General features: G+C 39.1%; 1 protein-coding gene across 2 annotated transcripts in view; it reads right to left on the reverse strand.

Annotated features, from left to right (window-relative positions):
- The window catches only part of PLCB1 (phospholipase C beta 1), an 865816-nt gene that overhangs the window by 832002 nt on the left and 16899 nt on the right, over positions 1–16915 (reverse strand). For both annotated transcript variants that reach the window (XM_070382002.1, XM_070382003.1), the window contains exon 2: positions 7121–7198. In XM_070382002.1, the coding sequence (XP_070238103.1) occupies positions 7121–7198 (78 nt within the window). The remainder of the gene's footprint in view (positions 1–7120; positions 7199–16915) is intronic.

Consider the following 16915-nt stretch of genomic DNA (forward strand, 5'->3'; position numbering starts at 1 on the left):
AATGCAAAAGGCACTGGGGTCTAACTCTCAGCCACAGGAGCAGTAAGGACTGGGGTTTAGAGTTGGGACTATGTTGTGTCTATTAATTTCTTTACGTGAAGGAAACCTGGTGAAGGTGAAGGAAAGGACTTAATCCATTGATGCTGCTGCTTGTTGGCAATGACTGGCGTCCTGCTACAGGCCTAGCAAAGATACCAGCCTTCCAGCAGTGATATGCACATGCTCTGCATTGTTTTCTGAGATAAATCAGCTATTGTTTCAGGGTTCGGGGGAAGCTACCAAATAAAAGTGTGTAGAGCTGATCTTTTAATTTATAATCACATTGTTGTACTCAATGGACAGTTGAGTGTCCTACCCCAATTACCATAGACAAGAAAGTTCAAAACTGATGTTTCTGGTATATTCTAGAGAAGTGTGTGTGAAAGAAGAAGTGCTGTTGATAAACAATGATTAATAAAATCTGTGGTGCCTGGTGGTTCTTTATGGAGCCCAGACTATTTTTTAACACAATATTACTAGCTTTTTTTATAGAGGTTTATGATACAACAGTTTAAATATTTACAAACTCTTGACTTCTTTGCTGAAAAATATCACCATGTAATATGTAAATATGTAATTTCTGAACTTTGCATTTGAACTCAGTATAGAAATATAAGGTTACTATAAGAGAAGGCAGTCTATAGTTTTAATTAACAGAAACTTACCACTTTGAAGGATCCCCAATGACTGTCTCATGCAAAATAATAGGCCAGAACAAGACAACAGATGGAACAGATGGTGGAGTCCTCCCATGTCCTGTTCCCTAGAAATGACTGAATACACAGGCATAAACGTATGTCTATAATCTAGAATCATGGGTAAACAGAAGGTGTTGTACTTCTTGAATCAGAAAGCATGGAAGGCAGAAGATAAATGGAATAAAAACCAAGTAGGAGGTGACACCCCAGAAACAGGCATTAAAACAGGAATAGATCTGGACCACCCAAACCAGGTGGGGGAGGTGTCAGCATTGGGAGTGAAGTGGGAACATCTAATCAGGACAATTTGCCATCATAGTTCGCACTTCCCATACCCTCCACACCCCAGCCAGAAGAAAATTACATGCCAGATAGTGATACCAGTTCCAACCAGAAAAAACAGGGACCACCCAAAGACAGGACTAACCATTTGAAGAAATTAGATTTCTGAGATCATCAGTCCTCAAAATACATGATATCATTGCTATGGTCTGAATGTTTATGTCCCCACACTCCATGCCAAATCCTTATGTTGAACACCTAATACCCAAGGATGGTATTAGGAGATTGGGCCTTTGGCAGGTGATTAGGTCCTGAGGGCAGAGTTCTCCTTGATCGGATTAGTACCCTTATAAAAAAAGCTCCAGAGGGATCCTCAGGCTTCCCTGGTGGCTCAATGGTAAAGAATCCACCTGCAATGCAGGAGACTCAGGTTCAACCCCGGGGTCAGGAAGATCCCCTGGAGGAAGAAATAGCAGCCCATGCCAGTATTCTTGCCTGGGAAACCCCATGGACACAGGAGCCTGGCGGGCTACACTCCATGGGGCTGTGAAGAGTTGGACACGACTAAGTGATTAAGCACCAACCCAGAGACCCTTAGCCCTCTCCACCATATGAGGACACAAGAAATCTGCAGCACAGAAGAGGGGCTGTGAAGAGTTGGACACGACTAAGTGATTAAGCACCAACCCAGAGACCCTTAGCCCTCTCCACCATATGAGGACACAAGAAATCTGCAGCACAGAAGAGGGGCTGTGAAGAGTTGGACACGACTAAGTGATTAAGCACCAACCCAGAGACCCTTAGCCCTCTCCACCATATGAGGACACAAGAAATCTGCAGCACAGAAGAGGGGTCACTCTGGGCCATGCTGATACCCTGGTCTTGGACTTCAAGCCTCCTGAACTGTAAGAAATATGTCATTTATGAACTACCCATTCTACAGTGTTTTGTTACAGCAGCTCAAATGGACTAAGACAATTTTACATGAATTAAAAATCTGAACTAATAAAAATGATGGGTAAGAGTATAATGAATAAGAAAAATCTTAAATAAAGCAAAAAAAAAAAAAAAGTTGGAATGCGAATATACCAAATTTGAAAATGTCAAGTCATCTTTTGTCATGTATAAAAGTTAAGAAATTCAAAGATAAGCCACAGACAAGAAGAAAGTGTTTGAAATATCCCTAACAGCTAAAGGATTAACATCCAGAAATAAACGGACAACTCTCAACACAAGGCAAAGAATTTAAGCAGGTTATTGATGTAAGAGGAAACAGAAATTGCCCATAATGCTGGAAAATGTACACAGTAGCAAATTTGCTCAGTAGCAAATCAGGCAACAGCAAATCAGAGCAGAGATACAATGGTTGCATCAAATTGACAAAAATTAAAATGTTTCTTAATAGTGTTGGTGGGAATTGAGGAAAAAGTTCCTCTCACACAAGACTGGAAAAGCTATAAAATGACACAATCATTAAGTAAAATTTAGGATATATATAGCCTTCAATCAGCAACTGTACTTCTCAAAATTTACCTCAGGGATGCCTGACCCATATACTCAGAGAGAGATACATAAGACGAAGTATTACTCCAAAGTACAAGACTGTTTTCGTGTAGCCCCAAACTAGAAACAAATACCAAGAGTCCACCAAGGAGAATATTTTATTGTTAAATAAAATTTGGTCATCCATTCCCTGGGCCTCTCAGGTGACACAGTGGCAAAGAATCCACCTGTCAATGCAGGAGACGCAAGATACTAAGGTTCAATCCTTGGATCAGGAACATCCCCTGGAGCAGGGAATAGCAACCCACTCCAGTACTGATGTCTGGAACATTTCCTGGACAGAGGAGCCTGGTGTGCTACAATCTATGGGGTTGCAGAAAGTTGGACATAACTGAGTGACTAAACACACAGCCATTCCACGGGATATTATAGAGGTATAAGAATAATAAAGTGGATACACATGTACTTACATGAAAAGTTCTGTAAGACATACTGTAAAGTGAAAATCAAGTGTGTGGAAAAATAAAAATAGAATGATGTTATTTAGGATACAGATGGATATAAACAAAACAAAATATTTCCACAGTTAATACACACACAAATTCATTAAAGAGAGACCTGGAAATATACCATGAAGCTGTTCCCAGCAGTTGACTTCACACTGCACTGCACAGTTTGTGGGATTTTAGTTGCCTATTCAGGGATCAAACCTGGGTCCTCTGCAGAGTCTTATCCACTGGATCACCAGGCAAGTCCCACCAGCAGTTGACTTTGGACAAGGCCAGGATTGTGGTCAAAGGTGGGGAGGAGTCAAGGACATCAACAGTGCTTTACTCTCTTACAAAAAGAACCTATTAATATTTGCAGGTTAGCAACAAAAAGAAAAATAAATATCTGTAACAGAAAAAGATCAAGTAGTAGGAATGCTTCCTTTAAAACGTGTATCTCTCCTTCTCTTCCTTTTTAATTTCATTATGTGATCCTCTTTCCCCTTCCCCAAGTTCCTGTTTTAGGGATACAAGGAAGAGTTTACTAAACTATACTGAACTTCTTGTATCTGAACTGGTGGTGACTAGTTTTATTTTTACACCAATCTTGGCCCAGGGTCAGGGCCTCAGGTTGCAAGGCAGAGGTCTACTTTGTTTCATATTCTAACAGACTATGTTTGGGTTCACCTTTTACATGGACCCCCCTTTTCTTCTTTGGCTCCCATACAGATTCTTCTTGTAGTTCACATGTTTTTCATGGATAATGCTTCCTACCTTGGTTTCCGGTCCTGACACGGCATAGCTCCAAAGAAAAGTCATAATTTAATTCAGGAAACCTCTTCCATACTCAGCCTGTACAAGAGCCCTTTCTCACTCATGATCACAAATAAACTGATCCTCTTCACATGACACGCACTGACATAAGAAAACACCCCATGCTTAAGATAGTCATATTCAGAATCTCGTTTCTGCTAATTACAGTCAGTAAAATTTACAGAGCCAACATTAAAAGGGAAAGAATGATTAGAATAAGCCCAGAGCTGATACCAAGGATGAACATTTCCCTTAAGATGATGTTCATGTTTATCTGCTCCCCACCAACCCCCAAACATGCCTTCAATGTTTCATCAGAAGCACATTTCTGCTACCTAAAGTTATTAGAAACACATTTCTGCTACCTAAAAGCCAGCTCTGGTTTTTTACATTCTCCAATCTGTTATCTGGGTTATCAATCTTCTTTGCCACCTACCAATTCTATGGTGGCAAATCAAAGGCTGGGTTATAGGACACGTGTCAAGGTTCACAAAGAGCAAAATCACTGGCTTCAAATCAGTGGTCCATGGTACAGTGTGGTCAGGACAGGAGAGAGCATCTGGATAAGAACCCTCACATTTGATGGCTATAAAAAGAAAATCCTGTAACAATATTCTTTACTTCTTAAGCCACTCAGCTCACCTCTGAGCAGACTAGGCTTCAACTGATCACTAATCAAAGAGCTTCATAAAACAGGGAGCTCAGCTGGTGCTCGGTGATAACTTAGGGGGATGGGGGAGGTGGGAGGGGGCTCCAGAGGGAGGGGTCTATGTATACGGAAAGGTGAGTCAGCAGAAACCAATGTTTGTTGTGCAGCAGAAACCAATACAACATTGTAAAACAATTATCCTCCAACTAAAAATAAACATTTTAAAAAACAAAGGACTTTGGTACAGGCTTCATGGACCAAGGAGAAACACGGACAAAGATGAAAGAAGAAGCTCCAGGGAAAAGAGGTGAATCACACAGATACCAATGCAAGCTTTCAAGCAGAAGTGAGGAGGGAATCGGGGGATAAACTTTAAAAAGTATCATATTTTTTTTTCCGAGATGTAAACTCTGTAGTACATGTGATAGATTCACATCACTAAGACTAACTGTCAATTAAAATATTTTAAAGAAAGTGGGCCTCTAAGCAATATCATGATTGCAACATTCAACCCATCCCTTCAAATAATGTTATGCAAAAACATGGACTTAAAGCTTGCTTGCCACTGCTCACCTGTGAGCACCATCTCTGCTCACATGCATTTAAGCTGCTAATACATCACTCACAGGGGTCCATCTCCTAGAAGTGGACTCATCACTCTCTCTGGCTCTAGAACTGGGCTTAAAGCCAGAAGATTACAAACTTGGAATCATGTAAAGTTTCATTTTTTCTTAAATTACCTCATCTTTTAGATATTAATATATGATCATTAAAAAAAACAAACCTCCAAACTCTGATATATGACTGATGGTTGACTTAGAAAGTGGAAAGTGAAAAATGAAACTACCATCTCTTGGCTAGAACTGAAAGATTGATGCTCATGAAAAGAAAAGTAATAAAAAGACAGAAGTATTGCTACCACAACATCTGTTTCATCTGGTCATAAACTGCATTACAACCAAGAGAAAATGGTCTGTATTCAAAAACTGAGTTTTTTTCCTATATTTGAAAATAAGCATTAGTCAAAATACTGGGTTCATGGAACAAGAGATGTACATCAAAGAGCCTCTGGTCCTAAACACTTTCTCTTTCTCAAGCAAAGAAATATTTATGATTGGTTTTAAAGGGGAGCTTAACTGAGTTGCTATGAATTATTTAAAATCCCCAAAATATCTTCTGCTGCTTTTGTAGAAGCTTGATTTACAAGCTGAAAAATCAAACTGACAGTCCAGTCTCTTGTACAAATACCCAACTTTAAAAATGCTCTAAGCATTATAAATATATCTTTCATGAATATAGCTTCAACAGTTCTAAAAATAGCCTTTAGGAGGAAAAAAAAAAAGAAAAAGAACCCTTTCAAGCCATTGTTTTATACATAACAGCAGGAAACCAAACAGAATGTCAAAGCCAAAGTGATTAACACACCCAGTAATAAACATGAACAGTCAGTATGAAATCTTACTCAAACGCGGCTTTTGACATTAGCTTGGGGTCTATATCTGTGGCCCCACGTCTATCGCCAGAGGTGACTATAAGGCCCATATTCAGAAAGCAGCTCCAGGACAATACAGGTAAAATCTGTCCTTTGGAAGATATGTTAAAGAGACACATTCAGGACCCACCCTGGGGGCCATATATTACTTTCCAGCCCCCTAAGAATTCCCCCGGGCTCCAACCTGACCCCAAACGAGCCACTGCACAGAGAAGTCTCTGTACCATTACTCACTGATGAAGTCCAGGTCGCCCCTAAAGGCAGAAAGCTAGGCTGACAGCCAATAACCCTGGATATAGAGGCGTAACACCAGGATGTGAAAAGGTTAATAGTGCCTCACAATTTGGTCCAGATATTTTATCGTTTCAGTATCACTTTGGCAAATCTCAATAAAACCTGCCCCATCTTTCCAAATATCAGAACTTACAGGACCAAAATATACTGTGGTCAGTCGCCTTGGAGATTCAAGTGCAGAACCACAGCATTGTCTATTGAAATAATAACCACTTTCTATGAATAGTCCGGTCTAACTGCCTGTTAAACTCCAAATAAATTTTATGATCTGCAGACATTCTACTTTTTAATAATTCAATATGGAATCAGCTCAATTGGTTCCATAATAAATGAGATTCTAAATTTATGATATGGTGGACAGAAAGCTAAAACAGGAAAAAATTCCCAAAAATGGAAAGACTTTTATTCCTGATTTTCTAATGTGAACCAATTATCAAAGCCAAATTCCTGACGAGGCTGGGAGGCTGCCTAAGCAACAAAGGGCAGAGGAAGAGAAAGGGAAAGTCACAGTTACAGTCATTGGGCCACAGGGGCTCTCTCATCCCTTTTCTTCATTCCCTATGGATAGAGCTGGGGGGAGACTTACAGCAGTAACACCGACTAACTTCCCTCTACAACAAATGCAATTCACGGTTCCGTGCTCTTGTCCTGAAAAGTGCCAAATGTTCTAGGATTTAGCACATCTAATACTTCAGGCTACAGTCCTTGGAAACTCTCCAGACATTTCCATTTTAGGCATTCTTTTTAAGTAGAATCTTTAAATAAATTACAAAGAGTCATCCATGAAACAAATAGAAACCTGAATACTTTGCAAATCAACAACTCGCTGGAAAATGTAAAAGAGACATATCTCACTTCTTACCTTGTTTTGATCTGTCCAGTAAAAGAAAAATCCCTGAGGGTCAGTCCTCAAAATAATCGGAGTGACAACAGTGGAGTCCTAGAAGTGTAAGAAAACACATGTGTATCAATATATGCCACAGTAGAAAGTCTTACCTGGGATGACTTAACAAGTTAGCAATTAAGAGTTTCTCCAAGACCATCGATATTAGTAAAACTTTCAAAAAACTAACATGATATCTTTAACATCAGAGGATTATTAATTACATAACTGGAGATGCTCTCCTCATAATTAGAATACTATTTAAAAAGTAAAAGGTCAGTGATGCATGTATTTATTGATTGAGGCACGTTTTTAAAGGCATTGGCATGTTTTCTATTAAAAAGCTATATTTAGTTTTCCAAATACAACACTAAACATTACACACTTTATATGATTAAAATTAATTAAAATCCATGCTTGAGGATATTATGTTAAACTACATTTGCTCTATAAAATGATCTTAATTGTACTAAAGAGAGTTAACACAGCATTTAGGTATTGCTATTTCCAAGGTAACAGTAAATAAGGCCATCTTCTACATTTTCAGAAAGCTATACACAAAATTGTTTCAAATTTAAATTTCACACAATAAAAAAACATCATAGTCTTCTGAGTTTAAAGCATGCGTATTACAAAGCAAAAACTGCCTGCATTGTAATTACAATATTTAACATTTCTAAAATACGTGTTCTTTTCTTTTGACAATTTTCACAGAGGCATACCATCTGCACAAAAAAACACATGTCACTGGATATGGATTTTTATACTGAAACACTGAGGTCTTTGCAGGGATTGCATTTTTTTTAAAGAGACATAAATAACCAGTTTATTCCAACTTTTTCATACACATTATAACTGTGGTACGTCATATCCTCTTGATCAAAAAGATCTGTAATAAATTTAGAACTTGCAGAGATAATTTTGGAATTTAGAGTTATCTTCCTGATGGGTAGAGTGGATCTAAGGCTTTGTGCACATGGTAAGCTTTACTCTAAAGTCAGGTCAACTCGTAACTGCAGGCCAATCCCTTGAGCTCAAATCACAGCCTGTGCCCTCCCTGTGCCTCAATGTACGCAACAAAAACTGGGGAAAAAAATAAGATAATAATCATTCCTCCCTCAGAGGTTTTAAGTTAGAATTAAATTTCATTCCTATCCCAAAGAAAGGCAATGCCAAAGAATGCTTAAAATACCACACAATTGCACTCATCTCACATGCTAGTAAAGTAATGCTCAAAATTCTCCAAGCCAGGCTTCAGCAATATGTGAACCATGAACTTCCAGATGCTCAAGCTAGTTTTAGAAAAGGCAGAGGAACCAGAGATCAAATTGCCAACATCTGCTGGATCATCAAAAAAGCAAGAGAGTGACAGAAAAAAATTTATTTCTGCTTTATTGATTATGCCAAAGCCTTTGACTGTGTGGATCACAATAAACTGTGGAAAATTCTGAAAGAGATGGGAATACCAGACCACCTGACCTGCCTCTTGAGAAATCTGTATGCAGGTCAGGAAGCAACAATTAGAACTGGACATGGAACAACAGACTGGTTCCAAATAGGAAAAGGAGTACATCAAGGCTGTATATTGTCACCCTGCTTAGTTAACTTATATGCAGAGTACATCATGAGAAACGCTGGACTGGAAGAAGCACAAGCTGGACTCAAGATTGCCGGGAGAAATATCAATAACCTCAGATATGCAGATGACACCACCCTTATGGCAGAAAGTGAAGAGGAACTCAAAAGCCTCTTGATGAAAGTGAAAGAGGAGAGTGAAAAAGTTGGCTTAAAGCTCAACATTCAGAAAACAAAGATCATGGCATCTGGTCCCATCACTTCATGGCAAATAGATGGGGAAACAGTGGAAACAGTGACAGACTTTATTTTTCTCGGCTCCAAAATCACTGCAGATGGTGACTGCAGCCATGAAATTAAAAGACACTTACTCCTTGGAAGGAAAGTTATGTCCAACCTAGACAGCATATTCAAAAGCAGAGACATTACTTTGCCAACAAAGGTCCGTCTAGTCAAGGCTATAGTTTTTCCAGTGGTCATGAATGGATGTGAGAGTTGGACTGTGAAGAAAGCTGAGTACCAAAGAATTGATGCTTTTGAACTGTGGTGTTGGAGAAGACTCTTGAGAGTCCCTGGGACTGCAAGGAGATCCAACCAGTCCATTCTAAAGGAGATCAGTCCTGGGTGTTCTTTGGAAGGAATGATGCTAAAGCTGAAACTCCAGTACTTTGGCCATCTCATGCGAAGAGTTGACTCATTGGAAAAGACCCTGATGCTGGGAGGGATTGGGGGCAGGAGAAGGGTACTACAGAGGATGAGATGGCTGGATGGCATCACCGACTTGATGGACATGAGTTTGAGTGAACTCCAGGAGTTGGTGATGGACAGGGAGGCCTGGTGTGCTGCGATTCATGGGGTCGCAAAGAGTCAGACACGACTGAGCAATTGAACTGAACTGAAATAGGGTAATTTGGGTAAAGCACCTGGATCAATTCTTGGCACATAAAAATATTTATTATTATTGTAGTATATTATTGTAGTAACTTTTAAAAGTTGAATTATTAAAATATTAAATGACTATTACAGTATTCTTTTTATTGGGGTAAATATATATATATACACAAATATATATATATTTATATATACATATATAAAAGTCACCATTTTTAAGTGTAATGTCATTAAGTTCGTTAAGCAAAGTATTTAATGTACTTTCACACTGCTATGCAACCATGACCACCACCCATCCCCAGAACGTTTTCACCTTTCCAAACTCAAACTCCATACTCAATAAACACTAACTCACCATTCCCTCTTTGCCCCGGGCCCTGACAATCACCATTTCTGTATCTATGACCAGACTGCTCTTTGATAACTCATATAAGTAGCCTGGTGGGCTACAGTCTATGGGGTTGCAGAGAGTCGGACACAACTAAGAAACTAACACTCACGCATAAGTAGAATCGTACAAGTATTTTTCCTTTTGTATCTGGTCGATTTCATTCAGTATAATGTGCTCAAGCTTCATCCATGTCACAGTAGGTATCAAAATGCCCTTCCTTTTTAAGACTGAAGGGACTGGAAAGCAAAAGTAGGAAGTCAAGAAACACCTGGAGTAACAGGCAAATTTGGCCTTGGAATACAGAATGAAGCAGGGCAAAGACTAATAGAGTTTTGCCAAGAAAATGCACTGGTCATAACACCCTCTTCCAACAACACAAGAGAAGACTCTACACATGGACATCACCAGATCGTCAACACTGAAATCAGATTGATTATATTCTTTGCAGCCAAAGATGGAGAAGCTCTATACAGTCAGCAAAAGCAAGACCAGGAGCTGACTGTGGCTCAGACCATGAACTCCTTATTGCCAAATTCAGACTTAAACTGAAGAAAGTAGGGAAAACCACTAGACCATTCAGGTATGACCTAAATCAAATCCCTTATGATTATACAGTGGAAGTGAGAAATAGATTTAAGGGCCTAGATCTTATAGATGGAGTGCCTGATGAACTATGGAATGAGGTTCATGACATTGTACAGGAGACAGGGATCAAGACCATTCCCATAGAAAAGAAATGCAAAAAAGCAAAATGGCTGTCTGGGGAGGCCTTACAAATAGCTGTGAAAAGAAGAGAGGCGAAAAGCAAAGGAGAAAAGCAAAGATATAAACATCTGAATGCAGAGTTCAAAGAATAGCAAGAAGAGATAAGAAAGCCTTCTTCAGCGATCAATGCAAAGAAATAGAGGAAAACAACAGAATGGGAAAGACTAGGGATCTCTTTAAGAAAATCAGAGATACCAAAGGAACATTTCATGTAAAGATGAGCTCGATAAAGGACAGAGATGGTATGGACCTAACAGAAGCAGAAGATATTAAGAAGAGATGGCAAGAATACACAGAAGAACTGTACAAAAAAGATCTTCACGACCCAGATAATCACAATGGTGTGATCACTGACCTAGAGCCAGACCTCCTGGAATGTGAAGTCAAGTGGGCCTTAGAAAGCATCACTACGAACAAAGCTAGTGGAGGTGATGGAATTCCAGTTGAGCTATTCCAAATTCTGAAAGATGATGCTGTGAAAGTGCTGCACTCAATATGACAGCAAATTTGGAAAACCCAGCAGTGGCCACAGGATTGGAAAAGGGCAGTTTTCATTCCAATCCCAAAGAAAGGCAATGCCAAAGAATGCTCAAACTACCACACAATGCACTCATCTCACACGCTAGTTAAGTAATGCTCAAAATTCTCCAAGCCAGGCTTCAGCAATATGTGAACCGTGAACTTCCTGATGTTTAAGCTGGTTTTAGAAAAGGCAGAGGAACCAGAGATCAAATTGCCAAAATCCGCTGGATCATAGAAAAAGCAAGAGAGTTCCAGAAAAACATCTATTTCTGCTTTCTTGACTATGCCAAAGCCTTTGACTGTGTGGATCACAATAAACTGTGGAAAATTCTTCAAGAGATGGGAACACCAGACCACCTGATCTGCCTCTTGAGAAATCTGTATGCAGATCAGGAAGCAACAATTAGAACTGGACATGGAACAACAGCCTTGTTCCAAATAGGAAAAGGAGTTCGTCAAGGCTGTATATTGTCACCCTGTTTATTCAACTTCTATGCAGAGTACATCATGAGAAAGAATGTTTCTTCCAGTCCAGCTGGAAAAAACACAAGCTGGACTCAAGATTGCCGGGAGAAATATCAATAACCTCAGATATGCAGATGACACCACCCTTATGGCAGAAAGTGAAGAGGAACTCAAAAGCCTCTTGATGAAAGTGAAAGTGGAAAGTGAAAAGTTGGCTTAAAGCTCAACACTCAGAAAACGAAGATCATGGCATCCGGTCCCACCACTTCATGAGAAATAGATGGGGAAACAGTGGAAACAGTGTCAGACTTTATTTTTCTGGGCTCCAAAATCACTACAGATGGTGACTGCAGCCATGAAATTAAAAGATGCTTACTCCTTGGAAGGAAAGTTATGTCCAACCTAGACAGCATATTCAAAAGCAGAGACATTACTTTGCCAACAAAGGTCCGTCTAGTCAAGGCTATGGTTTTTCCTGTGGTCATGTATGGATGTGAGAGTTGGACTGTGAAGAAGGCTGAGCGCTGAAGAATTGATGCTTTTGAACTGTGGTGTTGGAGAAGACTCTTGAGAGCCCCTTGGACTGCAAGGAGATTCAACCAGTCCATTCTGAAGGAGATCAGCCCTGGGTGTTCTTTGGAAGGACTGATGCTGAAGCTGAAACTCCAATACTTTGGCCACCTCATGAGAAGAGTTGACTCTTTGGAAAAGACTCTGATGCTGGGAGGGATGGGGGGCAGGAGGAGAAGGGGAAGACAGAGGATGAGATGGCTGGATGGCATCACTGATTTAATGGACGTGAGTCTGAGTGAACTCCGGGGGTTGGTGATGGACAGGGAGGCCTGGCGTGCTGCGATTCATGGGGTCGCAAAGAGTCGGACATGACTGAGCGACTGATCTGATCTGATCCGATCATTTTTATTTACTCATCCATCAATGGACATCTGCGTTGTTTCCAACCTTCTCTTATTGTGAACTATGCTGCTATGAAAATGGTCTACAAATAACTGTTTGCATCCCTGCTTTTAATTCTTTTCCATATATACTCAGAAGTGGAGTAGCTGGATCATATGATAGTTCTATATTTAATTTTCTGAGGAACTGCCATTATGTTTTACCCTGACATTCTTAAAATTCGTACTTAATGTGCAGTCTGAAAATATCCTTTACAGGGCTTGTGCTGCTGCATAGAACTTCAGCTGGAATTTTAAAATTCCAGAATTATTTCTAAATGTAAAAAAAAAGACATTTGGAAACAAATTTGATATTAAAATGCAAGAATAATTTTTAAAACATTTTAGGCTTCTCCTATGAGATTACATGCAGAAAAGTTCAGAGCAATATTTCCAATAAATTATAGCAATATTTTCAGTTCCATTACATCACCTACTCTTCCAGAGTTGGGCGAAATAAAAGTTTCCATCAGGCTTCACAGAACACACAACCCCATTTCCAGGTAAATTTGCAATTAACCTGTAGATGTAACTTGTCATTCTCATGTCAGTTCTTTTTCTTATCAGGGTGTTTGACAAGAGTATTGGATAAGATTCTCATCAAAATCTTGGTGACAGTTCACTGCCAGGATCCCAGACAATCAAATACTTAAAGTTAGCAGAGTAAAACTGCTCAAATTTATATGCTGGAACATTGTGTTAGGCTGTCTTGGTGCTTCTGATACTGCTATTCCTAGCTTATTCCTTCTCCTCCTCCAAAATTAAAGTTCCTTTGTTCAATATTGTTTTGACCCCACTCTTCCTGCCACAGTTCTTCTGCTAAATGATCATTTATCTCGGATCTCTGCCTACTTCCTCCATAATCACCTCTAACATTCCAAGATCAGCTGGGACTTGGCATTCTTGCCATGCAAAGCAGGATCCTACCCAGAAATACATGAATATCCATTTTCAATTCCACTGGTTTTTTCCCCACCTCCCATATAGCAGCAAGTGTCTATTTTCTCCCCCCAGTGAAGTAGCCACTCAACCCAAACCTCAAGTATTCCTTTTTAAATTAATTTTTATTGGCACACAGTTGCTTTACAGTGTTGCGTTAGTTTCTACTGTACAGCAAAATGAATCAGCTATACGTATGTCCTCAGCTGCTCGGTCATGTCTGACTCTCTGCAACCTCCTGGACTGTAGCCCTCTAGGCTCCTCTGCCCGTGGGATTTTCCAGGCAAGAATACTGGAGTGGGTTGCCATTTCCTCCTACAAGGGATCTTCCCAACACAGGGATCAAACCCACATCTCCAGCATCTTCTGCATTGCAGACAGATTCTTTACCATTCGGTCACCTGGGAAGTCAATGTACTCATATAACTCCTCCCCTTTGGATTTCCTTCCCATTCAGGTTAACATAGTACATTAAATAGAGTTCCCTGTGCTATGGAGTATGTAGCCATTTCTGCAAAGAAGACATATAGATGGCCAATGAACACATGAAAAGATGCTCAACATTACTCATTATTAGAGAAATGGAAACCAAAACTAAAATAAGATATCACCTTACCCTGGTCAGAATGGCCATCATCAAAATGTCTACAAACAATAAGTGCTGGAGAGAGTGTGGAGAAAATGGAACCCTCCTGCACTGTTGGTGGAAGTAAAAATTGATACAGCCACTATGGAAAACAGTACGGAATTTCCTTTAAAAATTAAAAATAGAACTATCATATTTCCCAGTGATTCCATTACTGGGCTTATACCCAGAGAAATGCATAATTCAAAAAGACACATGAATCCCAATGTTCATAACATCGCTATTTACAATAGTCAATTTAAGAAGCAACCTAAATGTCTATAAACATTTAGGAGGCAATCTAGACATTTAGGAAGACAACCTAAATGTCTAGCAACAGAGGAATGGATAAAGAAGCTGTGGTACATATATACAACAGATTACTCAGCCATGAAATGGAATGAAATTGTGCCATTTGTAGAGATGTGGATGAACCAGGAGAGTGTCATACAGAGTGAAGTAAGTCAGGAATAGAAAAACAAATACTGTACATTAATGCATATATACATTAGAAGAATCTACATGGGATCTAAAAGAAATGGTATAGATGATCTTATTGGCAAAGCAGAAATAGAGACACTAGACGCAGAGATCAAATATCCTTACTTGTCAGAATATCTGCTCTAGTTTGAAGTTTGAAATACATGGCCATCCTTCATTTCCAAGGCAACTGCAGCATTTCACTGCAGAATAACAGAGATAACTCTCATATGGTCTAGTTTTTATTCTTTCTCTCTCCATCAATATCTATGTCTATTCCATAGGACAGTGGTTTTCAAACTTTTGGTGCATCAGATTTACAGGGGGGACTTGTTAAAACACAGACTCTTGAGCCTTTTCTCTTAAGTTTCTCATTTAGGAGATATTCTCAAACCGGAATAGAGTTTGAGAATCTGCATTTCAACTTAAGTTTTCAGTGATGTCAGGAATACAATGATGCAAATGCCAAGAAACACCAGTAAGCTTAAAATGTAGACGTCCCTGTTTCTTGTAAGTAAATGGCTTGTATCCAGGAATTCAACTTTAATTTGCTTATTTAAAGTTATAAGGTATTTTTCCAATAAACTTCCACCTTGAAAAGAAGAAAATTAATAAACACACTGTCTTAAGTTAGTAATTGTGGATAATGTACAGTAAACTTCTATGTACCTCTCTTTCCTTCTAGAAACCATTTCACTCTCAACTCTAACGCCTCAAAAGTGAAATGTATTATAATGATATAAGCTGCTGTTTTGCTATTTACATGAGTTCCCAAAAAAAGATTTTAGGTCAAATAAAAGACAGTCAAGGAACAAAGTAAAAGGCCTCCATAAAACCTCAATTTGGGGGAAAAAAAAAATGAAAGATAGTACAGCAAGAAAAAGTCACTGGAATCAATATTACAATCAACAAAATCCTATGACAGCTTTATTCGCTCATGATTTGCTCATCAATGTGCTGATATGAGGGCTTCTCAAGTGGCTCAGCGGTAAAAATCCACCTGCCAAAGCAGGAGACATGGGTTCAGTTCCTGGTTTGGGAAGATCTCCTGGAGAAGGAAATGGCAACCCACTCCAGTACTCTTTCCTGGAAAATCCCATGGACAGAGGAGCCTGGTGGGCTACAGGCCACGTGGTCACAAAAGAGTCAGACCTGACTTAGCAACTCATGTTGATATAAAGCAATAATAAATGCTAATACAATGTTATATGACAATCATATCTCACTAAAATGATGAAATGTGAAAATGAATAACTATAAAATAAATTACATATCCTGGGGTATGATCTATAAAAATACTGAATCAATATGCTGTACACCTGAAACTAACATAATAAATCAACCATACTTTAATAACAAATAAATAAAATGTCCTAAAGAAACTGGTAAGCAGTGACAAAATAATCCAAACTCCCTCCTGATAGTAGAATATTCTTTACAAAAACTCCCTGACCAAATAATAACAGACATATCCTAAAAATTTTTATCTGAGTTGCGTTTAAACTTTAAATGGATTTTTTCTTTTGGTATTTATAAAATTTTAAGAGGTAGACACTATTATTATCCCCATTTTACAGATAAATAGACTCAGGTTTAACTTAACTAACTTGTCCAAGGAAACCTAGCTAAGCTAGTAAGGGTGGTACTGGGATTAAACCTTTAGGATAGACTCTACACCACTGCCACTCAGTGATATTTCATTATTGACCTGCTGAAGAGCTTCTTTTGAAATCTAGTTTTCTAATCATCCTCCATGAAATGTTAATATCACAGATGTTCTGAATATTTATTTAGACATTGTGTGTATACTGTGCTTTATATAAAATAAATAGAGTTAAGCTTTTTATCCCTTAAGAACCACTTTTCATTTCTTTGGAGATGATTTGGTCCCAATTGAGAAGGCATGCTCTCTACCTACGCTGCTGAATATGGGCTCACCTGAGACCACAAAGCATTTGAAATGTGACAAGTTTGGCCAAGATGTGTTATTATATTGATTATACATTTAAATCAATGAAAGTGGGAAAGCAGTAGTCGCTCAGTCATGTCAGACTCTTTGTGACCCCACAGACTGTAGCCTTCCGGGCTCCTACACCCATGCAATTCTCCAGGCAAGAATACTGGAGTGGGTTGCCATTCCCTTCTACAGGGAATCCTTCTCTACAGAG

This window comes from Bos mutus, chromosome 13 (assembly GCF_027580195.1).
Source record: "Bos mutus isolate GX-2022 chromosome 13, NWIPB_WYAK_1.1, whole genome shotgun sequence".
Lineage (NCBI taxonomy): Eukaryota > Metazoa > Chordata > Mammalia > Artiodactyla > Bovidae > Bos > Bos mutus.